Below are 27,463 nucleotides of genomic sequence, written 5' to 3'. Positions count from 1 at the left end.
GGTCAGAGGCTGGTCAGGCCAAGCTATTGTGACCTGAAGACCCTGGTCAGCCAGCAATATCCCCTGGGGGCTAACTCTGAGAAGGGAGGGGTGGGCCCATGGCTCAACCCTGCTATGCCATAAGTGCGCCTGCTCCAGAGGGTCAGCTCCGACCCAGGGAACTTCTAGTTTCTAACCCCTGCTACTGACCATACTAGTATGGTCAAAGGGAAGGTCAAGAACTATTGGACCTCTGTATTCTGAACACGTCTTCCAATCGCTCTCATTTATCTAAAGGTTGGCTAGCCGCCTTCCAGTATAGCCCCAATGACCCCTTGTTTCTTCATGCTTTTTTAGTTTTCATTGAAAATATAAGCCCTATGTTTCTTCCCACATATAAGAAGCTGGCTTGCTTTGCAAAATGATTCTAATATTGCCAGGTGTTGAAAGATTGCAAGGTCAACTAGCCTGAAGCCACGTTCGCTCGCTAATTAATAGTGAAAGAAAGCAGACACGCTATCTGGCAGAGATGTGTTTGTTTTTATATTTAGGTAAAGGTAAAGGGACCCCTGACCATTAGGTCCAGTCGTGGCCGACTCTGGGGTTGCAGCGCTCATCTCGCTTTATTGGCCGAGGGAGCCAGCGTACAGCTTCTGGGTCATGTGGCCAGCATGACTAAGCCGCTTCTGGCAAACCAGAGCAGCGCACGGAAACACAGTTTACCTTTCCGCCAGAGCGGTACCTAGTTATCTACTTGCATTTTGACATGCTTTCGAACTGCTAGGTTGACAGGAGCAGGGACTGAGCAACAGGAGCTCACCCCGTTGCGGGGATTCGAACCGCTGACCTTCTGATCGGCAAGTCCTAGTCCACAGCACCACCCACGTCCCTTTTATACTTAGGTCTAATGTAATTGCTCCTCACACTTATCGAAATGTCCTTGTGTAGAACTGAGAAATAAGTTTCAGTTGTTTCTCACCTCCAAAGGAAAAACTATTTTCTTTTTTCCTTCCTGCAGCCCCATTAAATGAATTATAAACCGTATATCTGTCTCTGCTGGGCCTCTCAGTCTTAATCCATTTTGCACAACAGAGAGGCAAGGTGGCCTTGAAAAGACTAGATGCTCCACGTAACAGAGTACTAAAAATGCAACATTTTGCAGGAGACAGAAGAATGGATTTATACCTTTGTTTTAAAGCAATGTGCGGTTATGATATTGTATAGTAGGTAAAAGCATATTTCTTAGACAATGAAAAGTAAGCATGAGGTGTTCATGAGCTGTCCATGTGCTGAGATGACCAATTGGAGCCTTGGAAAGGACTGGGCACAAGGGAATCATGGATGGGAAAACATTATAAAGTGTCTTTGTAACCTAAGCCCTGGGTCCAGGATTTGGAGAATTCTTCTGGGCCATTTTATGCTTTCTGCAGACTGCAATAAATCTTATCACTTTGCATGATGCTGTTCGTTTTTATTTGGCTAGAAGAACCAGTGTATTTCCAGACTCCCCTTTGAAGGGCAACACAGAGAGGCAGCTGCTTAGCCTCCTCAAGGGAGTGACTATAGGGTCCGATTACAGATGATGCAGAGACACAACAGGATCCCCTTTGGAAGGAACCCTGAGAGCAGGCACTCATGCAGGGTCAATGAAAAAGCTCTCCACGGCAGATCCTGCCATCGTTTCCTAAACATACGTCCTCGTGGGAGGAACACAAGCAGTTTTCTGGCACCACAAAGGCATCGGAGAAATGGCACTCTTAAGCTCTTTCCCAGGAGGCCAATAACAGAACAGCTCTGTCAATCTACTCGAAGGCCGACAGATGCCAGACTTCCTGCGACTGCCATTAAAACCCCCTCAGGGTCAGATCCCTTCTTAACCCCCAGCCCAGAAAGACAGGAGCAGCTCTCAGCTATTAGTGATCCCCAACAGAGGAATAATAATAATGGAACTGATAGTGGAATAATAAGAGCTTTTGGAATGGAGAGGTGGGGCAGGGAGGGCATGAGAGATTGCAATGGAAGGGTCCTGGCACAGACACGTCTTGCAATTGTATTTGTAATTTTCACCTCCTGCTTGTCCTGGAACAGTTTTCTGGATCCTGTGGACTGTGGGGGCCCTGGGCACCTGCTGGAATTTCCCTCGACTCCAACCCACAGCTGCCCACAACAATGCTAATTCCACCTGTCTCTGTATGCTGCTCAACAGAGCCATGAAGAAATTGTTATTTAGACCAGGAGTGGGGAGCCAGCTGTGACCCTCCAGATGTTCCTGGGACCCCAAATCCCAGCAGCCCACGGACGATGAGAACTGCAGCCCAAAAACATCTGGACGACCACTGGCTCTCTATCCCTGATTTGGGCAATGCCGCCTGTGTCTCTGGCGAATCAAGTTCCTAAAGAGAGATGGGCAAAATACAAGCAAATACAGTGGCACCTCGCAAGACGAATGCCTTGCAAGACGAAATAGTTTTCCGTTTTTCGAGTCGTTCCGCAAGACGAATTTCCCTATGGGCTTGCTTTGCAAGACGAAACGTCTTGCGAGTTTGTTTCCTTTTTCTTAAAGCCGCTAAGCCGTTAATAGCCGCTAAGCCACTAATAGCCGTGCTTCGCAAGACGAAAAAACCGCAAGACGAAGAGACTCGCGGAACGGATTAATTTCGTCTTGCGAGGCACCACTGTACTGCTACGCAGGCAGGCCTCTGCCACCAAGGAGCATACAAAATCAGAACAACCGTGAAGAGGATCAAGGGAGGGGAGGAATGAAATCTGCTCCCTGGATGCAGAAACCGCAAAGCTCCCCCTCGCCCCCACTCCTCCCATGTGCAAACACTCACCTTGTCCTCACTTAGTGGCTCTGCGTTGGACTCATCCAGGATGATCTCCATGATGCTGAGCACCTGCTCGGCCACAGCTGCCCCTCCGCTGTCTTTGCTCTCCTGCTCGGCCACGAGAGCCTGGCGAGAAGGGTGGCGAGAAGCGTCACAGCAGCCCGTGCCCCGACCCTCCGAGAAGTCGCCCAACTGGTGCCAGCCTCCCCCTCCCAGGCCAGCGTGGCGTAACACCCAGGTAAGGGAGGGCAGCGTGGCTGAACAATTACGGAAACCGCTCTTGATGTGGCCAGGGAGTGGGAAGGCGGCTCCGGGAACAGAGAGGGAGCCCAGCCACCCCGTATTTCCCCCCATCTCCCAATGGCAGGAGGCTCTGCCTTACCAGGTTGAGGGTCCCCAGCATGACGTTGAGAGTGTTCATCTCCAGCTTCACCAGCTGCTGGCGGTTAACCTTCACTTTGACACAGTAGCTGAAGAGTTTCAGCAGCACCTGTGTGGAGGGGGAGACGTGAGAAGTCGCCTTCACACATTTTAGGACCAGCGTCAACCCCAATGAGGAAACTGCTCCTCACTTTGTGCCCCCCCAAGCTCGCTCGCATCTCTTGAGTGCTCTGGGTTCTCCCTGCTGGGAGCCCTGCAGATCAGGCACTGGCTCCCTGCACCACCTTCTGGTCAAGGGGAGGAACTGCAGGCAATGCCAGCCAAGGCAAAGTCGTGCCCCTCATCATCACCGTCCTGGCTTGTGGCATCAGGTGATTGTTGCTGTTATTATTTATTGAATTTATATACCATCCTATGGGACGCGGGTGGCGCTGTGGGTTAAACCACAGAGCCTAGGACTTGCCGATCAGAAGGTCGGCGGTTCAAATCCCCGCGTCGGGGTGAGCTCCCGTTGCTCAGTCCCTGCTCCTGCCCACCTAGCAGTTCGAAAGCAAGTCAAAGTGCAAGTAGATAAATAGGTACCGCTCCGGCGGGAAGGTAAACGGTGTTTTCATGTGCTGTTCTGGTTCACCAGAAGCAGCTTAGCCATGCTGGCCACATGACCCGGAAGCTGTACACTGGCTCCCTCGGCCAATAAAGCGAGATGAGCGCTGCAACCCCAGAGTAGGTCACGACTGGACCTGATGGTCAGGGGTCCCTTTACCTTTACCTTTTTTACCATCCTATACCCGGGGGGTCTCAGGGTGGTTCACAGAATAAAATCAAGATATAAAACCACCAAATGCCTAATAAAAATAAAAACAACCACCCATTTGCCTCCACCCCCCCGAAAAACATTTTAAAAGGGAATAGGATGTAAATCGGATTAACCAAAGGCCTGATGAAAAAGGAACCTTTTTGCCTGGCACCTAAAGGTGTGTAATGAAGGCACCAGGTGAACTTCCCTGGGGAGAGCATTCCGCAGATGGGGAGCCACTGCAGAGAAGGCCCCGTTCTCATGTTGCCACCCTCCAGACCTTTGGAGGAGGAGGCACACGAAGGAGGGCCTCAGAAGAAAATGATCTCAGGTAGGTTCATATGGAAAGAGGCGGGCCTTGAGGTATTGCGGTCCTGAGCTGTTTAAAGATTTTATAGGGGGAGGGGGGCCTGATGCTGAAGTTCTCAAGATGGCCCCAGGGACGGGTGTGGGCAAGATTCTTGCATTGCAGGGAATTGGACCAGATGACCCTTAGGGTCCATTCCAACACTACAGTTCTATGCGAAGACATAGGAAGCTGCCTTATACAGAGTCAGACCACTGGCCCATCTAGCTCAGTATTGTGTCTAGACTGGCAGCAGCTCCACAGGGTTTCAGGCCCCTCCCTGGAGATGCTGCTGGGGAGTTCTGCATGCAAAAGAGGGGCTCTGCCACTGAGCTGTTTTCACTACAACCCTGTGAGATAGGTGAAGCCAAGAGATGGGGACCAGCTCCAGGTCACCCCAATGAACTTCATGACTGACAGGGGATTCAAACTCTGGTCTCCCAGGTCACAGTCCAGCAAACACGCAAACCACTAGAGCACTGGCTCTAATGAACGACAGGCAGGCAGCAGGTAAGATGGCTGGTGTTTCTTCTTGTTTTTTTATTCTGTGAACCGCCTTGAGATCTATGGATGAAGGGTGGTATGTAATTGTTAAAGGTAAAGGTAAAGGGACCCCTGACCATTAGGTCCAGTCGTGGCCGACTCTGGGGTTGCGGTGCTCATCTCGCTTTATTGGCCGAGGGAGCCGGCGTACAGCTTCCGAGTCATGTGGCCAGCATGACTAAGCCGCTTCTGGCGAACCAGAGCAAAGCACGGAAATGCCGTTTACCTTCCCGCCAGAGTGGTACCTATTTATCTACTTGCACTTTGACGTGCTTTCGAACTGCTAGGTGGGCAGGAGCAGGGACTGAGCAATGGGAACTCACCCCGTCGCGGGGATTCAAACCGCCAACCTTCTGATCAGCAAGTCCTAGGCTCTGTGGTTTAACCCACAGCGCCACCCGCGTCCCTTTTTATGTAATTGTTACGAATAAGTAAATAATAAAGAAAATTGGGGGGAGCGCTCTTGTGAGCAAAAGAATACAAGGACCTCAGAAGAGCCTGCTGAATCACGCCAATTGCCCATCTGGTCCAGCGCCCTGTTCTCACCATGACCTAACAGATGACCTTGGGAAAGCTTGTCGAATGGTTCTCCCATTCAGTCCTTTGTCGATGAACCCGAAAAGGGCCACAAACACACACAGAAAGAGGGAGCGATGGGGTGGGGGGGAGAGAGAGACTCACCGTCAGGAGGTGTCGGCCTTGCTTGAAATCCTTGATGCCGGTCAAGCGGTTCAGCATGCAGCCCAGCCCCCCGCACTGTGCCATCACGCCCGCCATTTTGTACACTTCTTCCTCATCCTCCTCTTCATCTGTGGAAAAGAAAGAGGCTGACAGGAGAGAGGCAATGGCATCAACAAAGCTGGGAGGAAGCACACGCCAGCCACTGCGGGGGGAGGACTCAAAGGGGGACAGCGCCAGGCCACATTTCCCCCCTTCCGCCAAAGAGCAGCTAAACAGGTGGCGGGGGTAAACCATTTGGAGGTGGCTGAGCTGCAACTCCCATCATCCCTGGCCAGAGATGCTGGCCAGGACTGATGCAAATGAATATCACAAGGCTTGCTGGATAAGGCCCAATGGGGCCCACCTAGCCCAGAATCCTGTTTTCACAGTAGCCGGCCAGATGTCCATTATGGGAAACCTGAGTGCAAGAGCAATTCTCTCCTTCTGCGGTTTCCAGCAACTGGTATTTGAAAGCAAAGTCTTCACAGTGCCCAGAAGCCACTGATAAGCCTTATCCTCCCATGAATTTGCCCCATCCTCTTCTAAAGCTATCAAAGTTGGTTGCCCATCACTGCCTCCTGTGGAAGTGAGTTCCATAGTTTAACCAGGCACTGAATGAAGATGTATTTTCTTTTGTCCAACCTAAATCTTCCACCATTCAGCTTCACTAGGTGAGTTTGGAGTTCAGGAACATTGGGGGTGGGGGAGAAAGGTTCCCCACACCTGAAGTCAATGGATCTTCTGCACAGGTAATTCCCTCCCAGGGAGGGGTGGCCGATGCACAGATTGTTTACCACTCAATTCCTCCAAAGGTTCGCTGCATTCTATCCAATGTAAGTCCTGCTCACAGTAGATCCATTGAGGCTAACAGACATGACTTAACTTAAGGTTCCAGCCACGTCAATGGATCTGTTCTGAGTAGAACTTGGCTGGATGCAACCCAGGATTGTTGAGACCAGCGCCAGGTCAGAGGTGTTCAAAGCAGTTGGGCTGCAAAAGTGACTTTCTCCAAGGGAGGCAACCTCAGCCCCACAGAGCTCCCACTGCCAGTAGGTCCTTTGGCCAAACTGCTGTGACCCCACAGCTGAAGACTTCCGGGTGGTCCCTTCTGTCGAGGGAGAAGCAAGCGCCGTACCTGTAGTGGAGTCCAATGACTCAATAAACTCTTCTGTCGCGTCGCCCAGTAAGCCTCGCATGCGGTAAATGATCCTCATGGGCTCCCCCTGCGGAGAAAGAAGCCAGAAAGAATCAGAGTGGAGTCTTTGCCGAGCCCCAGAGAAGCCTTAAATGGACAGCCCTTTTTAACCAACCAGGGCTGAGCTAACCCCACAGGAAAAGACGGGGGGGGGTCTGTTAGTAGTGTCAGGATAGTCAGGAGGTTCTGGTTCTGGGCTACACTCTGAAGAGTCTCCGAAGGGAGCCAGCGGCCAGCTGTGAGCTTCCCTAATGCAGACCTTTTTAGGGTCTCTGCCAGGAGGCGCCTACAATTTTATTATGTACATGCCTTAGAGAGCTCTTTGATCCAGCAGTCCTCTGAATAAATAAATGCAGAGAAACAAAAGCGCAGCTCCTTCCCCTCCTCCTGCTCGCTCTCGGTGAGGGGAAAGGGGCACGGCAGAGGAAAAGCAGGATTATGACCCACTCCGCAAGGAAACAAGATGCAGGGCGGCAGCAGGGTTAATTCATGCCTAGGGATGCCTGAGTCGTCTTGCCTCTTTACAGCCTCAGACCAATCCCTGGCATATCTAGTTAGCTAGAGAGAGCTGCAGGGGCAGAGAAAGCAGGAGAAACGCTTCGTTGGAGGGCTGCTGATAGTCAATGTAGACAGTACTCATTTTGACGGGTCAAAGGCCCGACTCCCAAGAAACAAATTTACAGTTGTACCTTGGGTTTCAAACAGCTTAGTTCCCGAAGGTTTTGGCTCCTGAACGCTGCAAACCCGGAAGTGAGTGCTCTGATTTGCGAACTATTCTTGGAAGCCGAACGTCTGACGGGGCTTCTGATTGGCTGCAGGAGCTTCCTGCGGCCAATCAGAAGCCGCTCTTTGGTTTCCGAACGTTTTTGGAAGTCACAACAGACTTCCAGAACCAATTCCGTTCCACTTCCAAGGTACGACTGTATTTCATAAAAATGGATGTACCACTTGCTTGTAAAAAGCAAAACGAAACTCAAAGCAATTTACAAGCAGACCCAAACAATGAAATTATCAGTAAAAGCAGTTACTGTAAACCGTCACAAAATAATTAACAATAAGCTAAAAGCTACATTAGAATGCACGTCAACATGCTTCATGCCTGAGTGTTTGCCCAAGCAAAAATATTTTTGGCTGGCACTGGAAAGGGCTCAGTGAAGGCACCTGGGTGGCGTCAACAGGCAGGGAGTTCCTAAGGTGTAGGTACCATCATGTTGGAAGAATAAAAGGAGCTTCACATGTACAGGTGTAGCTTTGCGTAACCAGCCTTTAACTCAACCATATTTTACCCTTAAAACCAGTATCTATATAACATTCGGGATACATGCTCGAGAACAGGGAGACTGAAATAAAATATACGGAATGAGAAGATATGTTAATTTGATTGGCTTTTCTTTTTCTTAAATAGACGCAAATCTCCCTCGCTGACGTGAAGAGGATGGAAGGGGGGGGGGTGAGAGAGAGGGAGGAAGAGAGAGTGACAGTTTAATAAGCTTTTAAGTTGAGCAGGGTATTAGGAGAGTGGCTAAGCAGAGAAGGGACTTGTTACAACTTTCCCTGTGGGGAGGAAGCTTGTTTCGTGCCAGAAGCCTCCCTCTCTCTCTCTCTCCCTTTCTGAACTTTAATGCTGTTTTAAGTTTGAATACAGAGCAGGGAAGAAAGGGAAGGGGGGGTTGTATATTTGGGGTCCCAGCTTTGGGAGAAGGAGGCCTTATTTAGGGTGGGGGGGGATACTGGGGGGGTGCAGAGAGGGAGAGAAGAGGACCTGTCAAGAAGTCTGCAGCTAAGCCTAATGTGGAATAAGCAGCGCTTAATGTCAGAGAAGATTCCGGAAAGCGCCGGGGAAAACCCTCGGGGGAAGATCGGCTCAAAGGCCGTGCCAGAGACCCGCAATTAGCACCGCGGGGGGCTCTGGTAAAATGGCAGACGAACAAAGGGAAAGCGGGTGAAAGCAAGACAAGGGAAACAAATGCAGCCCCGAGGTTAGCTCCTTGTGAGCTTGTCTATTTCCTAGGGAACCAGAGAAGGAGCTGCAGGAGGAGGAAAGCGGGGGGGGGGGGGTAGGCCGTCACAAAGGGGAAGAAGATGAAAGCTGCTCAGGCGCTGACAGCAACGCTGACAAAAACTCTCCCCGGCCTTTTCAGCAGGGCAGCCGGGCATCCTGGGAAGCCACGCAGGCAGAGACGCAACAGGCGACGGTCACGCACAGCCCGGAAAAGGGATCTGGAGAGGGGCTGGCCCCCAAGCCTTCGTTGCATGAATGACTGGCTATTTGATTTCTAGACCGGTTAATATATTGAAAAATTATCTCCGAGCAACGTACGAAAAACCCGAAGCAACAAGAGGCAGTGCAACCGAAATATTACGCAAATGCAGTTACATATGGAAACGTTGCCGTTAATACAAAGTTTTAATAAAATGTAGGTCCGTATAGTTAAAGCCATGGTTTTCCCCGTAGTGATGTATGGAAGTGAGAGCTGGACCATAAAGAAGGCTGAACGCCGAAGAATTGATGCTCATGAATTATGGTGCCGGAGGAGACTCTTGAGAGTCCCATGGACTGCAAGAAGATCAAACCTCTCCATTCTGAAGGAAATCAGCCCTGAGTGCTCACTGGAAGGACAGATCCTGAAGCTGAGGCTCCAATACTTTGGCCACCTCATGAGAAGAGAAGACTCCCTGGAAAAGACCCTGATGTTGGGAAAGATGGAGGGCACAAGGAGAAGGGAACGACAGAGGATGAGATGGTTGGACAGTGTTCTCGAAGCCACAAACATGAGTCTGACCAAAATGAGGGAGGCAGTGGAAGACAGGAGTGCCTGGTGTGCTCTGGTCCATGGAGTCATGAAGAGTCGGACACGACTAAACGACTAAACAACAACAACATAATAAATCAGTACCAATTCATTTTCCTTTTGACACAGCTTTCAGGTTCTTGACCAGGGACCAAACTCTCAGACTCCCAAAGAGCCTTGCTAGGATGGTTGTATATTTATTATTGAGTGACTGGCTGCATTTACAGCGTGCCTTTTTCTTCAAGGAGTGTGTTCTTCTCCCCCTCTTATCCGTTAATCCCCACAGCAACCCTGTGAGGTGGGTTAGACCCAGAGAAGGCAGTGCCTGGCCCCCAAAAGTCACACCCAGTGAGCTTCACGGCCAAGCAGGGATTCGAACCCTGGTCTCTCCCAGGCCCTGGGCCGATATTCTAACCACTACATCATTGGCTCCCATATCAGAGCTAGGAACCCTTAAATCCAAGGTGCATTTGGGGGGGAGGGAAGAGGAGAGAAAAACGAAGAGGGTCTCTGTACACACTTTGGTATAGTTTTCACCTGCACCAAGAGACAAATAAAATTTCTCACTCTCGCACCTTCAAGCGAGGGCAAGCTCCACTCTGCTTGCTGGGTGGGCCAAATGCTTTAAGGTGCTAAGCGCTAGGGAGAGGCCCAGAGAATAGGGCTGTCATACGTCCGGGTTTTCCCATGCACATCTGGGAATCAGGCAGCAAAATGGCGTGTGGGCCCATTTTTGCTGAATCGGCAAAATGTCCAGGGAAAGTAGGGAGATTTTTTTTTGATTTTTTTTTAAAAAAAAATCATTTAAAAATCCAATAAAAGCCCTAAAATGAATTTTTGGGGGAGAGCTCAACAACTTTGTCCAGATATTCACTTTGGGGAATATGGCAACCCTACCAGAGAAGCGACTTTCACATTATGAGGCACTGTATATATTAATTAAATGAAATGCATTTTTAAAACGAAGCTCCCAGAGCCACGTCTTTAATGGACCCTCGTCTCTGTTCGGCCTCTGAGTAAGGATCAGGTTTGTTTTCTTCTCACGGCAACTTTCAGGACAAGCCTTAAACATGCTTGCGGGATGGCAAGAGCTGGTTACCAGAATTGCCGAAAGCCATATTCTTAAAACACATAATTACAGCATTTCTCCATTATCTACTGTCTTGGGGGGACATCGCAGCTTAAATTTTGGCACGTGGCAAGGACCAGGGGGTGGGGTGTCACCAAAGACTCAATAGCCAAATACATGAAACCAACAGGGTGAAAGCAAGTTCTCAGTGACTTTTCTGCAGCCAGCATAATTTTACTTTGAAAAGGTCATCGACTTTCCCCCAACAAACAAATCAGTTGCCATTTTGCCATGGAAGGAGCATATTAATGCATTAATTTGTAATAATGACCGGGGGGGGGGGATACACAATACACAAATACACAAAGTGGAACTTGACATAAGGCCCCGTAAGGAAGAGAGGGAAATGCTAAGAGCAATCTGTGAAATATTCATCACACACACACACACACACACGGTGAAAAACCTAGACTCATATTAAATTCTGAAATGCAGGTCTCTCTATTCAGGAACTGTCAGTCTGTTGGAAACACAGGGCCATTCGGATCCATGCATCTGAATGCATTAATCTCCCAACTGCTTCTCGACAAACATGAGATTCTTTTGAACTCGGATGACAAGGCAGGGGTATTTTAACATATTCATTCCTAGAGGCTTTCTGGAGGATAATACCCAAAGTTTGGCACTGATAGTCAAAGCAAAGACATCAAATGCTTGATTTCCACCCCAACCCCCAACTCCCCTTTTGCAGGGGGAGGGAATCAAGTTTCCTTCCCTTCAAAAATGTCCTGAGCGTTTTGCATTTCTGCAAGCATATATATAAACCCATGGGCCTTTTCCGTCTCGATGCATCACCGTTCTCATATACTACATAAAGAAGTTCCATCGCTTCGTCATTTCATGCTGCAATTCTGACCTGGCTGGGCAAAGCCAGGTCCACTCAGCTGACCTGTCAACTGGAAATACTGACTTGTTTGCTTGCTAATTTTGATTTGTGATCATCAAAATATTATCAGCCCTCTTAGACACCAGCAATCACCTGCTAGGTATTCTTTTGGCTGGACGCAGCCTCCCCAGCCCTTCCCCGCTGCAATGCAACTGTCCCACAGATCCACAAATCCTTCTAGACATATAAGGTGCATCCTGGCAGCGGTTAATTTCTGTCTGGAAACGAAGTCTGCCTGGCATCTGGGTGGGGGCAAGTAGCCTCAATGCCAGACCAGTTTCAGTTGTAAAGAGGAATGAGGCCTGCTCATCAGGATCAAGATAATGGAGAACCAGGGGTGGTGAGAAGAGTTAAATAATAATTCTGGCTGCCACAGTGGCCCAGGGGCTATACACACTGGCCTAAAGCAGAGAGGGAAGGAGATTAGCAGGCAAACACACAGATTTCACGACCCACTCCTCAGAGAGAGAGAGACCTTTTGAGAAGGGGCCCCCAGCAAAAGGATCCCTGAACACACGGAACAAGCAAAGCCTTTGGGGCTGTTGACAGAGGTTGGAGCTTTGTATCCCAAGTCACTATTTTTCAGAGGCAATGAACAACTTGCAGCCAGAAGAGGTCGTAAGGCACAATAAAAGCCCCACAGGATTGTGCATTTTGTGTGTGTGTGTGTGTGTGTGTGTGTGTGTGTGTAGAGAGCCGTACCTCATTGGTTGGGCACCAGACTTTCTTGTACACCTCGGCCACTGGGAGGTCAAGGCTGATGATCTTGTTGTTCACCAAGAGCTGAAAGAAAGAAAACAGGAAACAGCAGCTCACTCATGGGTAAAATGCATACTGGTGGTCCTTCCATCACTCCTTTTGAAGTGTGCTTGTGCCTAGACATCTGGAACATTTGAGGGCCCATTGCTCAGCGGAAGAACACATGCTTTGGATGCAGAAGGTCCCCCGGTTCCAAAACTGGCAACTCCAGTTTAAAAAGGATCAGTGGACACACAAAGTGGGGAGCGTCAGGTCCAAGAGTTGAATGAGGCCTTTCAGCTCTTTTCTTATGCGGCCCTCCGAGCTCCCTGGCAACATCTGGAGGGCTCCTCATCCGTGCTCTGCCCTCCCCCCCGCAACGATCCTCACCTCCATCCCACTGTCGTCCTCCAGCAGAGCCACCAAGTCGCAGTCCTGGCAGATCTTGTTCTTGATGTCCCTCATCAGGGGCCCAATGCCCGGCTCGTTGCTGCTGTAGGGGTTGCCGGGCATCCGCCCCTGGAGGAAGTCTTCCTGCTGCGGGTCCTTCTCCAGGGTGACAAAGAACTCCGTCACCTCGTTCTCCTCCTGAAACAATGGCAATGGGTGGGAAATGAGCCCGCCCTGAAACTTGGCTGGTCCCTTCTGCACAGCTGGCAGTGGACAAAATGCAAAGTAGGGCAAGGGATCGCATGGCCCAAACTCTGTGCCTAAAGGAAGTGTCTAAGTATTGAAACCCACAGGAGAGGCTGCCCGTTGCATCTCTGTTTGACTTACCATTCTGGTCCTGCCTCAGCACAGTTCCTGTGGAGTGCATTGGGTGGGAATTGATCATTGTATATAGGTGCAGTTGTGGGCTACAGGGCAGAATTACTCTTGGAGCTGCCTGCCTGTTGCACCTCTGCATGAGACATTGCCTTTTAGACATTTCCCAAAAATAAAGCCTCCTATTTATATTGGGGGGCAGGGAATTTAAGTTTCCACTGCAGGAATATTGTGCATCAGCTCTCTGGAGTTAGGGAAACACATAACTGTCAAACTTTCAGATTTGAAGATAAGGGATCAGCAGCCTCACCTGTCCTGGGAACAGTCTACGGGATATCTAACAATCCAGGATAGCAGCGGGAAGCAGTGGGAAATGACGCTGGAATAAGGGAACTTCCCGCAAAAAAGGGGAAGGTTGACAGCTATGGAAACAGACTGTCCTGGCTACCATACGCAAATCTATATTTCTAGAAACTGCATCATTGTCCATTGCAGTTGTGCCAATATCGCTATTGTGTGCTTCGCTACTGTGGCAGCGGGAGGCTCCCAGCCACATCCATGCGCCACCCAAAAAATGTAGGGTAGATGTTTGCGTAGCTGAGGGAGGCACCCCTGGGATTTTGGCTGGGTCCAGCTGCCCCTCCTTAGCGACTGGAAACAGGTCAGCTCCCCTACCGGATAGATAATGCTGCAGAGCCTCTCGAAAATGAAGACAGGTGTCCGGTAGTCAACGAGGCTGTAACGCTTGGCTGTTTCAATGCACACTGCCATGAAGGCCTTTGTTTCCGATTCTGTGCCTGCAGAGAAAAGCAATGGAGTCAAGTCTCACGGGGACTTCCTGAATCATCTCCGTAGTGTAAATCCATGCACTGTTCATCTTGAGTCTGGATTACTGCAATGCGCCGGGTGTGGGGCTGCTCTTGGTTCAGAAGTTCCAGCTGGTGCAGAATGCGGCAGCCAGGCTGCTAATGGGGAATCTGGCTTACAGCATGCGATGCCCTCGTTAAAACATCTGCACTGGCTGCTCATCCAGGTCCAGGGTCCTTGTATTAACTGACAAAGCCCTGAACCTTTATATCCCACCTCAGCCACTGAGATTATTTGCAGGAGCGTTGCTGGCCGTTCCCTGAGTTGGCAAGGCTCACTTGGTAGCAACTAGAACAGAGCCTTTAGGGTCCATCAGCCCTGTCCTGTGGAATGCTCTGCCACTGGAGATTCAGCTTCTGTGCTGACCTTTAAACATCTGCTGAAATCTTTTCTATTGAACCAGGTCTATGAAGGCAATGCAGAATACCTCTCTACATGGTTTCTGATTTTTCAGCTTTTATGCACAACTGTTTTAAAGCCCTCTGATATTTTTCATGAATATGCACAAATATTTTTATAAAAACAAAACAACAAACACACCCCAAAAAGCCTCTGGTCCCAGGAGTTTTGCAAGCTCCCCCCACCCCACCGGCGCTCTCCCCACCTGTCGTCATGTCCTCCAGCATCTCCAGCAGCATGTCCTGGGTCTCGTCGATCAGCTTGGTCCGCTGCACCACCAACTTCCTCAGGCACAGGTAGCCATTCAGCACAGTCCCCACCAGGCGGCTCTTGAAGTGTCGTTTGATGGACTCGACCTCCACAAAGGAGGAAAGGAGGCCTGGGGGAGCAAGGAATTAAGGCTCAGTTTACAAAGTGGGGATGCCGAGAAAAGAGAGAGAGAGAGAGAATGGGACAAAACTCCAGAATACAGACAAAAATGGCACGTCAAGTCAAGAAAGGAGGTGATGGGAGGAGGAGCAACAAACATCACCTGTGATGCTCTTCAAAGCGTATCCCTGCTGCAGGTCAGTGCTGAGCGTGGCTTCCTCCAGGGCGAGTAGGCGGGCAATTTCCTAAAAAGCAGAGAGGCGCAGGTTATGAAGGTACCATGTGTGTGGGGGGGTGTATCATTCCTACTATTGACACTGGATTATTAATCACTTTTAAAACCACTATTGCAAGGTGATTCACATATAAAATGATGACAAACAACAAAGACTTAAACGACAAGAAGTGGACACTCATAGTAAAAGACCCATTTATTGATTCAGCTGGAAAAGCCTGTCAGAACAAAAATGTATTCTATTATTTCTGGAAAGGGCAAATAGATTGGGGTGTGTGTTGTCTCTCGGCAGCGATGCTGTTCCACAGAACAGGGGCAGCCACACTAAAAGCCCTGCTCCGAATTACGACAGTGTGGGCTTCTGAGATCTTTGGAACTTGCAGGAGAAACTCTCCTACAGACTGCAAGGATCCGATGGGTGTATAAGAGATAAGGTGATCTCTTAAGGAACTGGTCCTGAGCTACTTAAATGTTAGTGCCAACTTCTTGAACTTGGCCCAGAAGCAGATTGGCAGCCAGCACAAATCCTGAAAGCAAGGTGTTAGATACTGATGGTAAGTTTTGTCACTGGAGGGAGGGAAGGGAATTGACACATATCAGTTGTGTAACAGAGCATAGCTTAGATCAGGAAGTTCCAAATGCCCCGTTCAAACCCCACACATGTCATGAATTCACTGGGCAGATGCAAACTGCTTTCCCTCCCACCTCTCAGTTCTCAGACTTCTTGGCAACAAGCTCCAGCTAGAAAACCTTTCTTTACCTTTGTAATGAGGTTTCCAACGTAAGGCAGGACCCCTCTGGCCGCCAGGTAGACCTTCCAGCGGGCAGGCTTGATGAGTTTCTGGTAGAGCGCCAGGTACTCTGCTGCACATTCCCCAGCCATGCTCAACTCATCCAGGTAACTAAGAGAGAGGCAGAGAAAACACTGGCGAGTTGGAAATAGAAAAAAGAGAACTGACTTCTTTGTAAATAGAGAAGCAAAACACTGATACAAAAGTGAGTGGAAATTATTTAACTGGCAGTGGGGAGATCCTTGCACCTGCAGGGCTTCTCAAGTCCTTAGAGGATGAGACTCTTAATCTCAGCATTGTGGGTTCAAGCCCTGCTTTGAGTCAAATATCCCTGCATGGCAGGTGGTTGGACTAGATGGCCCTCATGGCCTCTTTCCAACTCTATAATTCTATGATCCCATGGTCCCCCAAGTGGGACACGGGTGGTGCAGTGGGTTAAACCACAGAGCCTAGGATTTGCCGATCAGAAGGTCGGCGGTTCGAATCCCCGTGACAGGGTGAGCTCCTGTTGCTCGGTCCCTGCTCCTGCCAACCTAGCAGTTTGAAAGCACATCAAAGTGCAAGTAGATAAATAGGTACCGCTCTGGCGGGAAGGTAAACGGCGTTTCCGTGCGCTGCTCTGGTTCGCCAGAAGCGGCTTAGTCATGCTGGCCACATGACCCAGAAGCTGTACGCTGGCTCCCTCGGCCAATAAAGCGAGATGAGCACCGCAACCCCAGAGTCATCTGTGACTGGACCTAATGGTCAGGGGTCCCTTTACCTTTATGGTCCCCCAAGAAGAGGGAGCTTGCACCACTGTACCTGGTGAGCAGGTCGAGGACTTGCTGCTTCCGGCTGGGGATGGTGGCCAGAGCTTCGACGATGGTGCAGGCGGCCTGCCGGGCAGCCTGGGTTGCAGGCGTGAACAAGACCTACCGGGGAGAGGAAAATTGGGGCACTCGTGAGACTCATCTCATGTAGGATTGAGACATCTGGCTGCAATGACCCACATTTGGCCCCAGAGCCCGAGGTAACCCCACCCCAGTGTACATGGAAGACCTGTAAAAAACATTTGGGTTTCTCTATTTTAAGAGTGTATACCCTACATTTATAGGATTGTATACCCTACACGGGTGGCGCTATGATCTAAACCACTGAGCCTAGGGCTTGCCGATCAGAAGGCTGGCAGTTCGAATCCCCACAACGGGGTGAGCTCCCGTTGCTGGGTCCCTGCTCCTGCCAACCTAGCAGTTCAAAAGCACGTCAAAGTGCAAGTAGATAAATAGGTACCACTCTGGTGGGAAGATAAACGGTGTTTCCGTGCTCTGCTCTGGTTCGCCAGAAGCGGCTTAGTCATGCTGGCCACATGACCCGGAAGCTGTAAGCGGGCTCCCTTGGCCAATAAAGCGAGATGAGCACCGCAACCCCAGAGTCAGCCATGACTGGACCTAATCGTCAGGGGTCCCCTTACCTTTACCTAAACTACATTTCACCACCTGGGTCTGAAGGCAGCTTACGACGACCCAAGATACCCATGAGATAAAAAGCCTGCATCCAGTGCAGAGGAATGTCACGCGATTCCCGAGGCACAGATGCGAAACAGCTCTAATCAGATGGCGAAAGCTAGAGCCTCTGGGGAGGGTCTCCATACCTGCCGCAGCCAATTGTTGTGTCCCAGCTTGAGATCCAGGGGGCAGGTCCTCTTCCCCCGCCTGCTCATGAACTGCTTCCACTTCCAGGTGTACTTTTCCGTCAGGTAAAGGTAGCGAAGCTCCGTCCTGCTGGGAGACTTTCCATTGGCGTCGAGGCCTAAAGCGAGGGCGAGGATTCGAGCGGAGGTTAGCGGAGGTGTCCCCTAACCAGGTACCAAGAGCCACCTCTGTTACTCAGGGGCAGGGTAAGAACTTCACTTTCCCAAGGGCTGGGAATCTAGACAGACCAATGGCCTGACTCTGTGTAAGGCCATTTCCTACTTCACAGGATAATTAAATTACTAATGGGTTTTAGCAACTGCTTCATATCTCAAACCGATCTCAAACTGAAGTTCCGTTGTGAAGGAAATTAGTCTGGATTAAGCAGCAACAGGTGCAGGAGGTGTGGGGAACTTTATGGCCCTTCAGTTGTTGCTGAACTGCAACTCCCATCATCCCTTGCCACAGGCCATGCTTTCTGGGGCTGATGGGAGTTGTAGTTTGGTAACATCTGGAGGGCCAAATGCTCCCAACGCCTAAGGAGCAGAACAAGTTGTTGGGACTTTCCATCCCACCTTTAGTTTCAGGCATGGGATTGTTATGTGTCACATATCTGTTTACATTCCAGCACAGTTTGCTGGCGTAAGCGGAAATTCCGCTGTATTGCTTTTGCTTTGACTCTCCCTCCGAGGAGACGGCAAGAAGAGACAACGTGTTTCTTTGTCTTGATTTATGTTTAGTAAATCCGTAGCTCATAGTATGTATTCACAAGCCTCAGCCTTTTCTGTTGTGCAGTTTACACTGCTAAGTATAGTGTGCCCAAGTGTGGGAGGCTTGGGTCACTAATTTATGTCGGAGCCAGAGGTCGATGGATCTTCGGAGCGGCACGACTGGAAGGAGACGATCCAGCTGGGGGCTAGCCAGATGGCTTTCGACCCCCGGATGCCGACACAAATATGTCCATAAAAGGGTGGCAACCAAGGTGAGGGTCCTAAAAGTTGTGGGCTTTCTGCATCAGTGCTGGGGGGGGGGCACCTTCCATGACCCTGGACCTTTTCTCCAGTGCTATGATGCTTTGAGTGCAAAGGGCAGAAGAGTGTGATCTCTCTCTCTCTCTCTCTCTCTCTCTCTCTCTCTCTCACACACACACACACACACACACTTACTTCTGCAGGGCACAGTACGTACCTCTGGCAGGGAGGCATTTCTTCCAAGCCTCGTACGAAGCTTTGGGGTCCCTCTTGAGCCAGAGTTGGGCCTGAGCATGGATTTCATTGCTGTAGGGCTTGACGGTGGTCAAGGAGTCCACAGGGGTGTCCTAAAGAAGAACAAGGAAAGGCTGTGACAGCCTGAAGCAGAACCAGTCACCTACAGGCCAGATATTCAGAGAACTTCTTGCATCTAGAGTGGGGTCATCCCCATGTAAAGTAGGACTTTGCATCAGTGTGTTGATACAGATGCTTTCATCACAAAAGCTCTGTGTTTCGCATGCAGAAGGTCCTGGCTTCCACCCCTGGCATCTCCAGGTGGGGCTAGAACAGATCCTGCCTGAAACCCTAGCACAACCTTTCTCAACCTGTGGGTCCCCAGGTGTTGTTGAACTACAACTCCCATCACCCCTAGCTAGCAAGGCCAGAGCTCAGGGATGATGGGAGTTGTAGTCCAACAACATCCGGGGACTCACAGGTTGAGAACCGCTGCCCTAGAGAGACAATGCCAGCCATCGTAGATTTTACTAAGCTAGACAGACCAATGGCCTGACTCTGTGTAAGGCCGTTTCCTACTGCACAGGATAATTAAATTACTAATGGGTTTTAGCAACTGCTTCATACCTACATGCAGTGCAGAACCAAAGTGAAGTTATATTTTGATGTTATGCCAAGTCCATTTATCTTGCCCAGTAGCAGCTCGTGCCAGGGGGGGGGGAGCATCCCATTTTATCCTCACAACATCCCTGTGAGGTAGGCTAGGCTGTGAGAAGTGGCGACTGGGCCGAGGCCCCCCAGTGAACCTCATGTGGCCAAGTGGGGGGATTTAAACCCTAGTCTCCCAGGTATGTATTCACAAGCCTCAGCCTTTTCTGACACTCTTATCAATACACCACTAGTTCTCTGGAAATTCTAGGGCCCAAACTTGGGTTACCTCCTTTCCCACAAAGCATGTGCTTTTCCACCAAGCTAAAGGAAGATTTCCTTCTGAGTCCTTTTTAAAGAAGCATATACCCCACCCTATTGCAAAAAGAAACAACAACAAAAGCCCAATAATCAAGTTGGCTTACAGCATAAAATGGAGCAAATACAGTGGTGCCCCACAAGACGAATGCCTCGTAAGACGGAAAACTCGCTAGACGAAAGAGTTTTCCGTTTTGGAGGTGCTTCGCAAAACGAATCTCCTATGGGCTTGCTTCGCAAGACGAAAATGTCTTGCGAGTTCCTGCGGGGGTTTTTTCCTCCCCCCCCTTTTTCTAAGCCGCTAAGACGCTTATCAGCTGATCCGATAAGCCGCTAAAAGCCACTAAAAGCCACTAATAGCGCTAATCCGCTAATCCGTCAATAGGCTTGCTTCGCAAGACAAAAAAACCGCTAGACGAAGAGAATCACAGAACGGATTCTTTTCGTCTTGCGAGGCACCACTGTAATATAGAAAACACACACCAAAATCAGTTAATTAACAAACACAGCGATTCATAAAAGCTGTGCTCAAAACACCTTGGAGTCTTCTGGTTCCCCCATTCTGCCACCCCTACATGCTCCCATACACCCAAAATCAGAAAATATGTACAAAAGTTTTCCCCACGAGCCTCCCCAAGCACATTCTGCCTAGGAGGATTGGCTCAAGTGGAAACAGGATTCCAGCGATGAACCAGACGGCTCAAGAATCCCAAAAAGGGCAGCAGGGGGAAGGCTACCTTGTTCTTCTTGCTGGTTGGAGCCGGGGGCTTGATCAGCTTCTGCAGGATGCGCAGGCACATGAGAGTGATGTTCTCCACCACCACCGGCGTCTTGATGTTCACGGCCATCAGGAAGAGACTGAAAGCTGGAGGGGGAGCCAAGCGGGAGGGGGAGAAGCAAAGGCATCACAGAAGGCAGCACCAAACAGCAAGGCAAGGATATAGACACATTCTCGAACGCCCATCGGCTACGGGGTAAACCATGGGTTGACAAACTAAGGCCCGGGGCCCGGATGCGGCCCATTCGCCTTCTCAATCCGGCCTGCGGACGGTCCAGGAATCAGAGCGTTTTTACATGAGTAGAATGTGTCCTTTTATTTAAAATGCATCTCTGGGTTATTTGTGGGGCACAGAAATTCGCTCATTTTTTTCCTTCAAAATATAGTCCGCCCCCCGTCCGCTCAAGTCTGAGGGACAGTGGACTGGCCCCCTGCTGACCCCTGGGGTAAACTGTTAAAGCAAAAGCTTTCCCACATATCCAGTCTGCTTCTGCTTGTCATTGCCCATCAAAAGGGGGAGACAAAGCATCTTGGAGGCATTTAGAGGCCTGGAGATGAGGACGGTCAGATCCAGGGCTCAGATATGCCACTGGATCACGTTCTCTTGTATCAAACTGCTCTTCAGCTGCCCGTCATGATCTGCAGCCTTCCTCCAGGTGCCACTTGCTGTCTGAAGTGTGGCAGGTGGCCACTGGAGAAACAGAGACTTTCCTGTGGTGGCTCCTTGTCTTTAGTGAAATGCCCTCCCAAAGCCTAGAGACCTTGCTGCTGTCATTCAGGCCCAGGCAAAAACCCTGCTCTTCCCTGAGGCTTTTAAGAAGAGCGAATGTCAATAATACAGTGGTACCTTGGTTTAAGAACAGCTTAAGTTTATGAACAACTTGGATTAAGAACCATGAAAACCCGGAAGTAGGTGTTTTGGTTTGTGAACTTCGCCTTGGAAGCAGAACATGTTTCGCTTCCTGTTGGGTGTGTTCCATTTGTAAATTGAGCCCCCCGCTGCTATGGGAAAGCACACCTTGGTTTAAGAACACTGGTTTAAGAACGGACTTCCGGAACGGATTAAGTTCTTAAACCAAGGTACCACTGTATTAAGCCGGAGCAGCTTTGAACTTGTCTGTTGCTGTTTTATAGTTTGTTGTTTATAGTTTGCTACCCAAGTTTGTATGCGTTAGTCTTAATCATCGCCCTGATTTGTACTTCTAATTCTTAGTAGGCTGTCGTGGAAACAACACTAGGTTTGAAGGTACAGGATATAAACAATGAGCTGTATCCAGTATTAATCCTATTCAGAGCAGACCCCTAAATGGACATGGCTAACTTGCGTCCATGGATTTCAATGGGTTTGCTCTAAGCAGGACTGACAATGAATGCAATCCCATGCGAAGAAAACAAATGGTTCTTTTGTCCAGGTTAAGAACTCCAAGCAGCTGGATTTCTTCACACGGTGCGCAGTCAAACTGTGGAACTCCCTCCCACAAGAGGCATCGATGGCCATCAGCTTGGATGCCTTTAAAAGAGGACTGGACAAATTCATGGCTCTATTAATGGCTACTAGCCATGATGGCTAGTCGGAGGCAGGAACACTTCTGAATCCCAGTTACTGAAAACCACAGGAAGGGAGTGTCGCTGTTGCTCTTGGGTCCTGAATTTGGGCTTCCCAGAAGAGGCACCCGATTGGCCACTGTGAGAAGAGGATGCCAGACTAGACAGGTCCCTGGCCTCATCCAATGGGTTCTTATGTCCTCATGACTCCACAGCAGTGGGGACTGTTTGTTAGGGTGGCCAGGAGATGCAAGACACCTCTTTTCTTAACCAGTCAACCCTCTTTCCAAACATGGAGTTGACCACCCTTGCCATTGTTATAAGAATTTTAAGGTATCAAATATAGAATAAATATTCATAAATGCACACATACAGTGGTGCCCCGCAAGACGAATGCCTCGCAAGACGGAAAACCCGCTAGACGAAAGGGTTTTCCGTTTTGAAGGTGCTTCGCAAAACGAATTTCCTATGGGCTTGCTTCGCAAGACGACAAGGTCTTGCGAGTTCCTGCTGGTTTTTTCCCCTCCCCCCCTTTTCTAAGCCGCTAAGCCGCTTATCAGCTGATCTGATCAGCAGATAAGCCGCTAAAAGCCGCTAATAGCGCTAATCCGCTAATCCTTCAATGGGCTTGCTTCGAAAGATGAAAAAACTGCTAGACGAAGAGAATCACAAAACGGATTCTTTTCGTCTTGCGAGGCACCACTGTATCTAAATATATGAACCATGTGTCTGAAAGAGTATGGAAGAGCAATCCTGAAGCCATTTTGACTCTCCCAATGACCTCAAATATTCCTCTGGGAGGCAAATGGGGAAAGCCTTCCCATTGTCTTTTTGCTTGCAAATCCAGTCTTTGTGTATGGATAGGGTGAGCCTGCGACCTGGAGTCAGGAACTAAAGTATTAACCATCACAAAAGAATGGCCAGACTGCCCAGGTAAAGCAATCAGTGACCATTATTGGGTATCCTGGCAGACAGGAGTTCTGCTGGAGACCGCCTCCTTCTGTGATGTACGCATGATGTTTTGGGGGTGGTCTTGGGCCACAGAGTAGGCAATTTCAAAAATCTATATAAGGGCTTGTGCACCATTGTTCAGGGTTCTCTTCCCTCCTGCGTGTGATGAGTGGGGACCCTGTTGCAACAGTTCCTTGAGTAAAGATCAGGCTTACTAGCTGCTTTGCTTCTCAATATATTCTGGTTGGCCTCTGTTGTTTTCTCCTAACGAAAGGGAACCCACTTAAGGGAATACCCCAGAGAACACCATTTATTGCGCATACTCCACATCTTGCTTGCCAAATGCAGAGACTCACCACAGCGCAGCCTCAGCTCCCAGCAGCTGTCTTCCTTGGAGATGGAGTCTGTCAGCAGCAGCATCTCATACTGAAGGCTGCTGGCCTGGAGATGGGGAAGAAGGAGTAAGGCAGGGCTGAGAGGCGGGCCAGACCAGAATATCGCTGCCCCGTCCCACTTTGGTTCTCTCCTCCCCCACAAAAGAAATTCGGCAGAACTTGAAAACAAGGATTGGAGCAAAGAGGAACCACAAAACTGTGGAGCTGGAAGGGATGCAAAAGATCGTCCAGTCCAATCCCCTGCAATGTAGGAATCACAGCTAAGAGGTCTCAAGTTGCAACCGAGGACTGCAGGAACATTTCTTAATGTGAGCACAAACGAGGTATACAAGAGCGCTAAGCTAATATTGGGTAGCAGGGTGCAGCTGGCTTTCAATCCCTGCTTGGCCCTGGAGCTCTTGTCAGCCTTGCGTACCCCGCAAGGTTGTTCTGAGGATAGTAAGAGGGCTGGGCTGTGTACATGTGCAACCCTAAGCTACTAGAGTTGTTTCACCCATTGAAATACATGGGTCCAAGTTAGTCCTGTCCTTGAATTTCAATGGGCGAACTCTGGAGAGGACTGACACTGGACACAACCCTTCTTATAATAATAAATAATAATAATAATAATGTTTTATTTATACCCCGCCCTTCCCAGTTCAAAAACCAGGCTCAGGGCGGCTAACAACAAATTTAAAAGACTTAAAAATACTTAATTATAAAAGCAGCATAAAATACAGTATAAAAACATGAATAACATTAAAATTCAAAGTTCAAAAATCAATTAGATAATCCCCAGGGCTAGCTGGCTGAATTGGTCCTACTTGGGCCAGCGAGGAAGCCAGGGGAGAATTAGCTGTGGGGTGATCTTCATAAAAGGGGAGGGCGAGGGAAGAGAAGGGAAATAAAAGATCAGGCTGAATTCAAATTAAAGGCAAGGTGGAATAGCTCTGTCTTACAGGCCCAATGGAAGGAGGTTAAATCCTGAAGGGCCCTAGTCTCATGGGACAGAGCATTCCACCCTGCATTGCAGAGCAGGGGGTTGGATTCGGTGATCCCTGAAAGTCCCTTCCAACTCTACAATTCCATGATAACCAATTTGGATGCAGCCAGGGAGGGACGGAAGGCAGGTCAAATACCCCAAGCCCCAACCCCCTCCTCACCAGGTCAGGGTTCGCCCAGTGACCCTTCAGAGCCGCAGACACCTTGCTGATGATGAGGTCGTTCATCTGCTGGGTGGCTTCCGGATTGTCCCTTGTTTTCAAGACGGGCACAGAATAAAAAGAAAAGACAGAGTTAAAAAGCTCCACACTGAGCCAACTCCCTCAACATGTCCTCAAGACCTCCCTGTACTGTCTGGGTCATGCAATAATAATAATAATAATAATAATAATAATAATAATAATAATAATAATAATAATAAATTTTATTTATATCCCGCCCTCCCCAGCCGAAGGCAGGCTCAGGGCGGCCAACAACAATAAAATAAGTTGTAGCAGGTCTGCTTAGCCTGCACTTCCAAGGCGGAAATCGAGTCTCAAATTCCTTGTTCAGGTCAGGCATCTAGGAATACTTTGGTGCTCAGACAGGCTGCAGAGGGACCTTGCAAAGGGCCGAGGGTCAATAGTTGTTGGTTTCCTTGTTTCCAGAGGAAAGGACACACCTATGTAGCTAAGTGTACGCTAAAAACCCCACTTATTTTTGCAAGCGTCTGTGTCAACATTACATGTGTGTCTGTGTGCTTGTGTATATACTGTGAAATCCAGTGCTCGTTCACTAAAGGAAGTGTGTGGGGTCCCATCCGTAAGAAAAATTACCAAGGAATTACCAACATTATGAAGGCAGGCATATATATTTTAGTTCTACTAACAACAGAACTGCCAAAATTAAGGAACATTACTAACTGGTCCATTCATTTCAGTCGGCCTACTCTTGATCAGGACTTAGTTGGAGACAACCCATGAATCCTGCCTGATAAATTGGGGCACCTCTTTAACTATCTGACTTTTAGAAGACATCGGAAGGCAGCCCTTTTTAGGGAAGTTTTTAATGTTTTATGTTTTATCGTGTTTTTAATGTTCTGTTGGGAGCCGCCCAGAGTGGCTGGAGAAACCGAGCCAGATGAGTGGGGTATAAACAATAAATATTATTTGATCAAAAAGTATTTTTTTTAAAAAAAAGTTCACATAGGTTGAAGCAGGAGACCCAGTTGCATTAAAAAAAAAATCAAAATAAAAAAGTTCCTTCCAGTAGCACCTTAAAGACCAACTAAGTTAGTTCTTGGTATGAGCTTTCGTGTGCATGCACACTTCTTCAGATACCTCACGAAAGCTCATACCAAGAACTAACTTAGTTGGTCTTTAAGGTGCTACTGGAAGGAATTTTTTTATTTTGACTATGGCAGACCAACACGGCTACCTATCTGTAAAAAAAAATCAATACACTTTAAAAGGCCAAAGCTTTTTTTTTTCCTTCAGGACATTCAGAAAGGCCACCCATGCTCCTCCGCACCTGGTGAGGAGGCACATGAGCTGCCGGACTTCTTCCCGCATGGTGGCCGCACCACGGCGCAGGTTGTAGTCAAATAGCTCCCGGATGAGCCCCTGGGAGACGAGGATGTGGCGGATGGCGGCGTTGGTGGCCAGGGCGCGGAGCAGCGTGATGCAGTGTTCGGTGACGGCCGAGGCGCAGCCGTAGCACTTGGTGGAGGAGGTGTGGCCGCAGCCCAAGACGGAGAGCGCCCGGTACTGGCTGGCGGTGAAAGTGGGCTGCACGGCAGAGCAGGAGGACTTGCTGGCCGCTTCTCTTTGCTGGAGGTCATACTCCAGGAGCTCCTTCCTGGAGGCAAAGACTTTCTGTGGGTGGACAAAGGAGGGGAGGGTAAGAGGGAGGACAGGGGGGCCTGTTGCTGATCAGGACCTGCAGGTAGGGCTAGAAAGGCACCTATCTTTTCCTTTTCCCCTTTTATTTCATAAAATTCCCACACCTCTAAATGGTTTACAAAAAAGAATAAAACAATGAAATCATCAGTAAAAAGGACTTAAAGGTAAAGGGACCCCTGACCGTTATGTCCAGTCATGACTGACTCTGGGGTTGTGGCGCTCATCTCGCTTTATTGGCTGAGGGAGCCGGCATACAGCTTCCTGGTCATGTGGCCAGCATGACTAAGCCGCTTCTGGCGAACCAGAGCAACACACAGAAACGCCGTTTACCTTCCCGCCCGAGCGATACCTATTTATCTACTTGCACTTTGATGTGCTTTCAAACTGCTAGGTTGGCAGGAGCTGGGACCAAGCAACGGGAGCTCACCCCGTTGTGGGAATTCGAACCGCCAACCTTCCGATCGGCAAGTCCTGGGCTCTGTGGTTTTTTATGTCCCGTTAAAAAGGGCTTACAAAGAGATAATTAGAATCAACGATTAAGCTAAAAACCAGAGGAAAGCACATGCTTTAGGCATCTGGATAGACGGATATATATTTTTAGCAGGCACTGAAAGGAGTACCACGAAGGCACCTGCCTGATATCAATAAGCAGGGAGTTTCCAAGTGCGGGTGCTGCCACATGGAAATATTGGTTTCTTACCATTGCAAACGGGTATGGTGTGGCGCCTGTTAACAGTGCCAGTTCCGCAGATCAAAGTGGCTGAGTGGGAGAATACGGGCAAGCTTGAAGTTCAGACCTTTTCCCTAGCTAAGTCTGCCCCAAAATTATGCTTACAGAAGACTATGCTGCCGCCACAACTGGCCCCCTAGTGGCCACATTGAGCCACATCAGCTACTTCACAGAAAGAACACTGGATGCCAAGCTAGATAAGAAATTCAAGGTTTTGTTTTTGTTTTTAAAAAGCAACTCCAAAAAGGCCACCTTTTATACAGGGGGGGAAACCTTCAGGAAGGGTCAACTATGAGCAGAAAAGGGGCAGATTGGGAAGCAGCATTCCCTTCCATGCTCAAAAAACCTTCCCTTTGGAAACTCCATTTTTACAGGAAAAAAATAGCGTTAAAAGCACTAATATGTCTAACCTCTAGTTCATTTTTTACATGTATTTATATACTGCTTAATAGTCTAAATGGTTTGCATAAAAGCATACAAAAATTACCAATAAAAGCAAGTTAGCCAAAAGAAATTCTGAAACAAAACTAAACAGTTAGAAAATGCACATTATAAAATAAAATGGCACTCTAAAATACGTATCCAGTATACATGTCTGGGTAG

General features: G+C 49.0%; 1 protein-coding gene across 8 annotated transcripts in view; it reads right to left on the bottom strand.

The window, feature by feature from the left end:
- Positions 1-27,463, bottom strand: part of UBR4 (ubiquitin protein ligase E3 component n-recognin 4) — a 142,047-nt gene that overhangs the window by 13,110 nt on the left and 101,474 nt on the right. For all 8 annotated transcript variants that reach the window (XM_083512628.1, XM_083512629.1, XM_083512632.1 and 5 more), the window contains 17 exons: positions 25,760-26,103; positions 24,412-24,502; positions 23,231-23,315; positions 20,338-20,465; positions 18,618-18,747; positions 17,390-17,547; positions 16,561-16,670; positions 15,729-15,870; positions 14,897-14,978; positions 14,570-14,743; positions 13,774-13,895; positions 12,724-12,921; positions 12,298-12,378; positions 6,729-6,816; positions 5,555-5,682; positions 3,190-3,297; positions 2,814-2,933 (listed from right to left, as the gene is read on the bottom strand). In XM_083512628.1, coding sequence (XP_083368754.1) covers positions 2,814-2,933; positions 3,190-3,297; positions 5,555-5,682; positions 6,729-6,816; positions 12,298-12,378; positions 12,724-12,921; positions 13,774-13,895; positions 14,570-14,743; positions 14,897-14,978; positions 15,729-15,870; positions 16,561-16,670; positions 17,390-17,547; positions 18,618-18,747; positions 20,338-20,465; positions 23,231-23,315; positions 24,412-24,502; positions 25,760-26,103 — 2,289 coding nt within the window. The remainder of the gene's footprint in view (positions 1-2,813; positions 2,934-3,189; positions 3,298-5,554; positions 5,683-6,728; positions 6,817-12,297; positions 12,379-12,723; positions 12,922-13,773; positions 13,896-14,569; positions 14,744-14,896; positions 14,979-15,728; positions 15,871-16,560; positions 16,671-17,389; positions 17,548-18,617; positions 18,748-20,337; positions 20,466-23,230; positions 23,316-24,411; positions 24,503-25,759; positions 26,104-27,463) is intronic.

Source organism: Podarcis liolepis (assembly GCF_965112155.1).
Source record: "Podarcis liolepis genome assembly, chromosome: 7".
Classification (NCBI taxonomy): Eukaryota; Metazoa; Chordata; class Lepidosauria; order Squamata; family Lacertidae; genus Podarcis; species Podarcis liolepis.
This window is presented reverse-complemented; position numbering and strand designations above follow the sequence as displayed.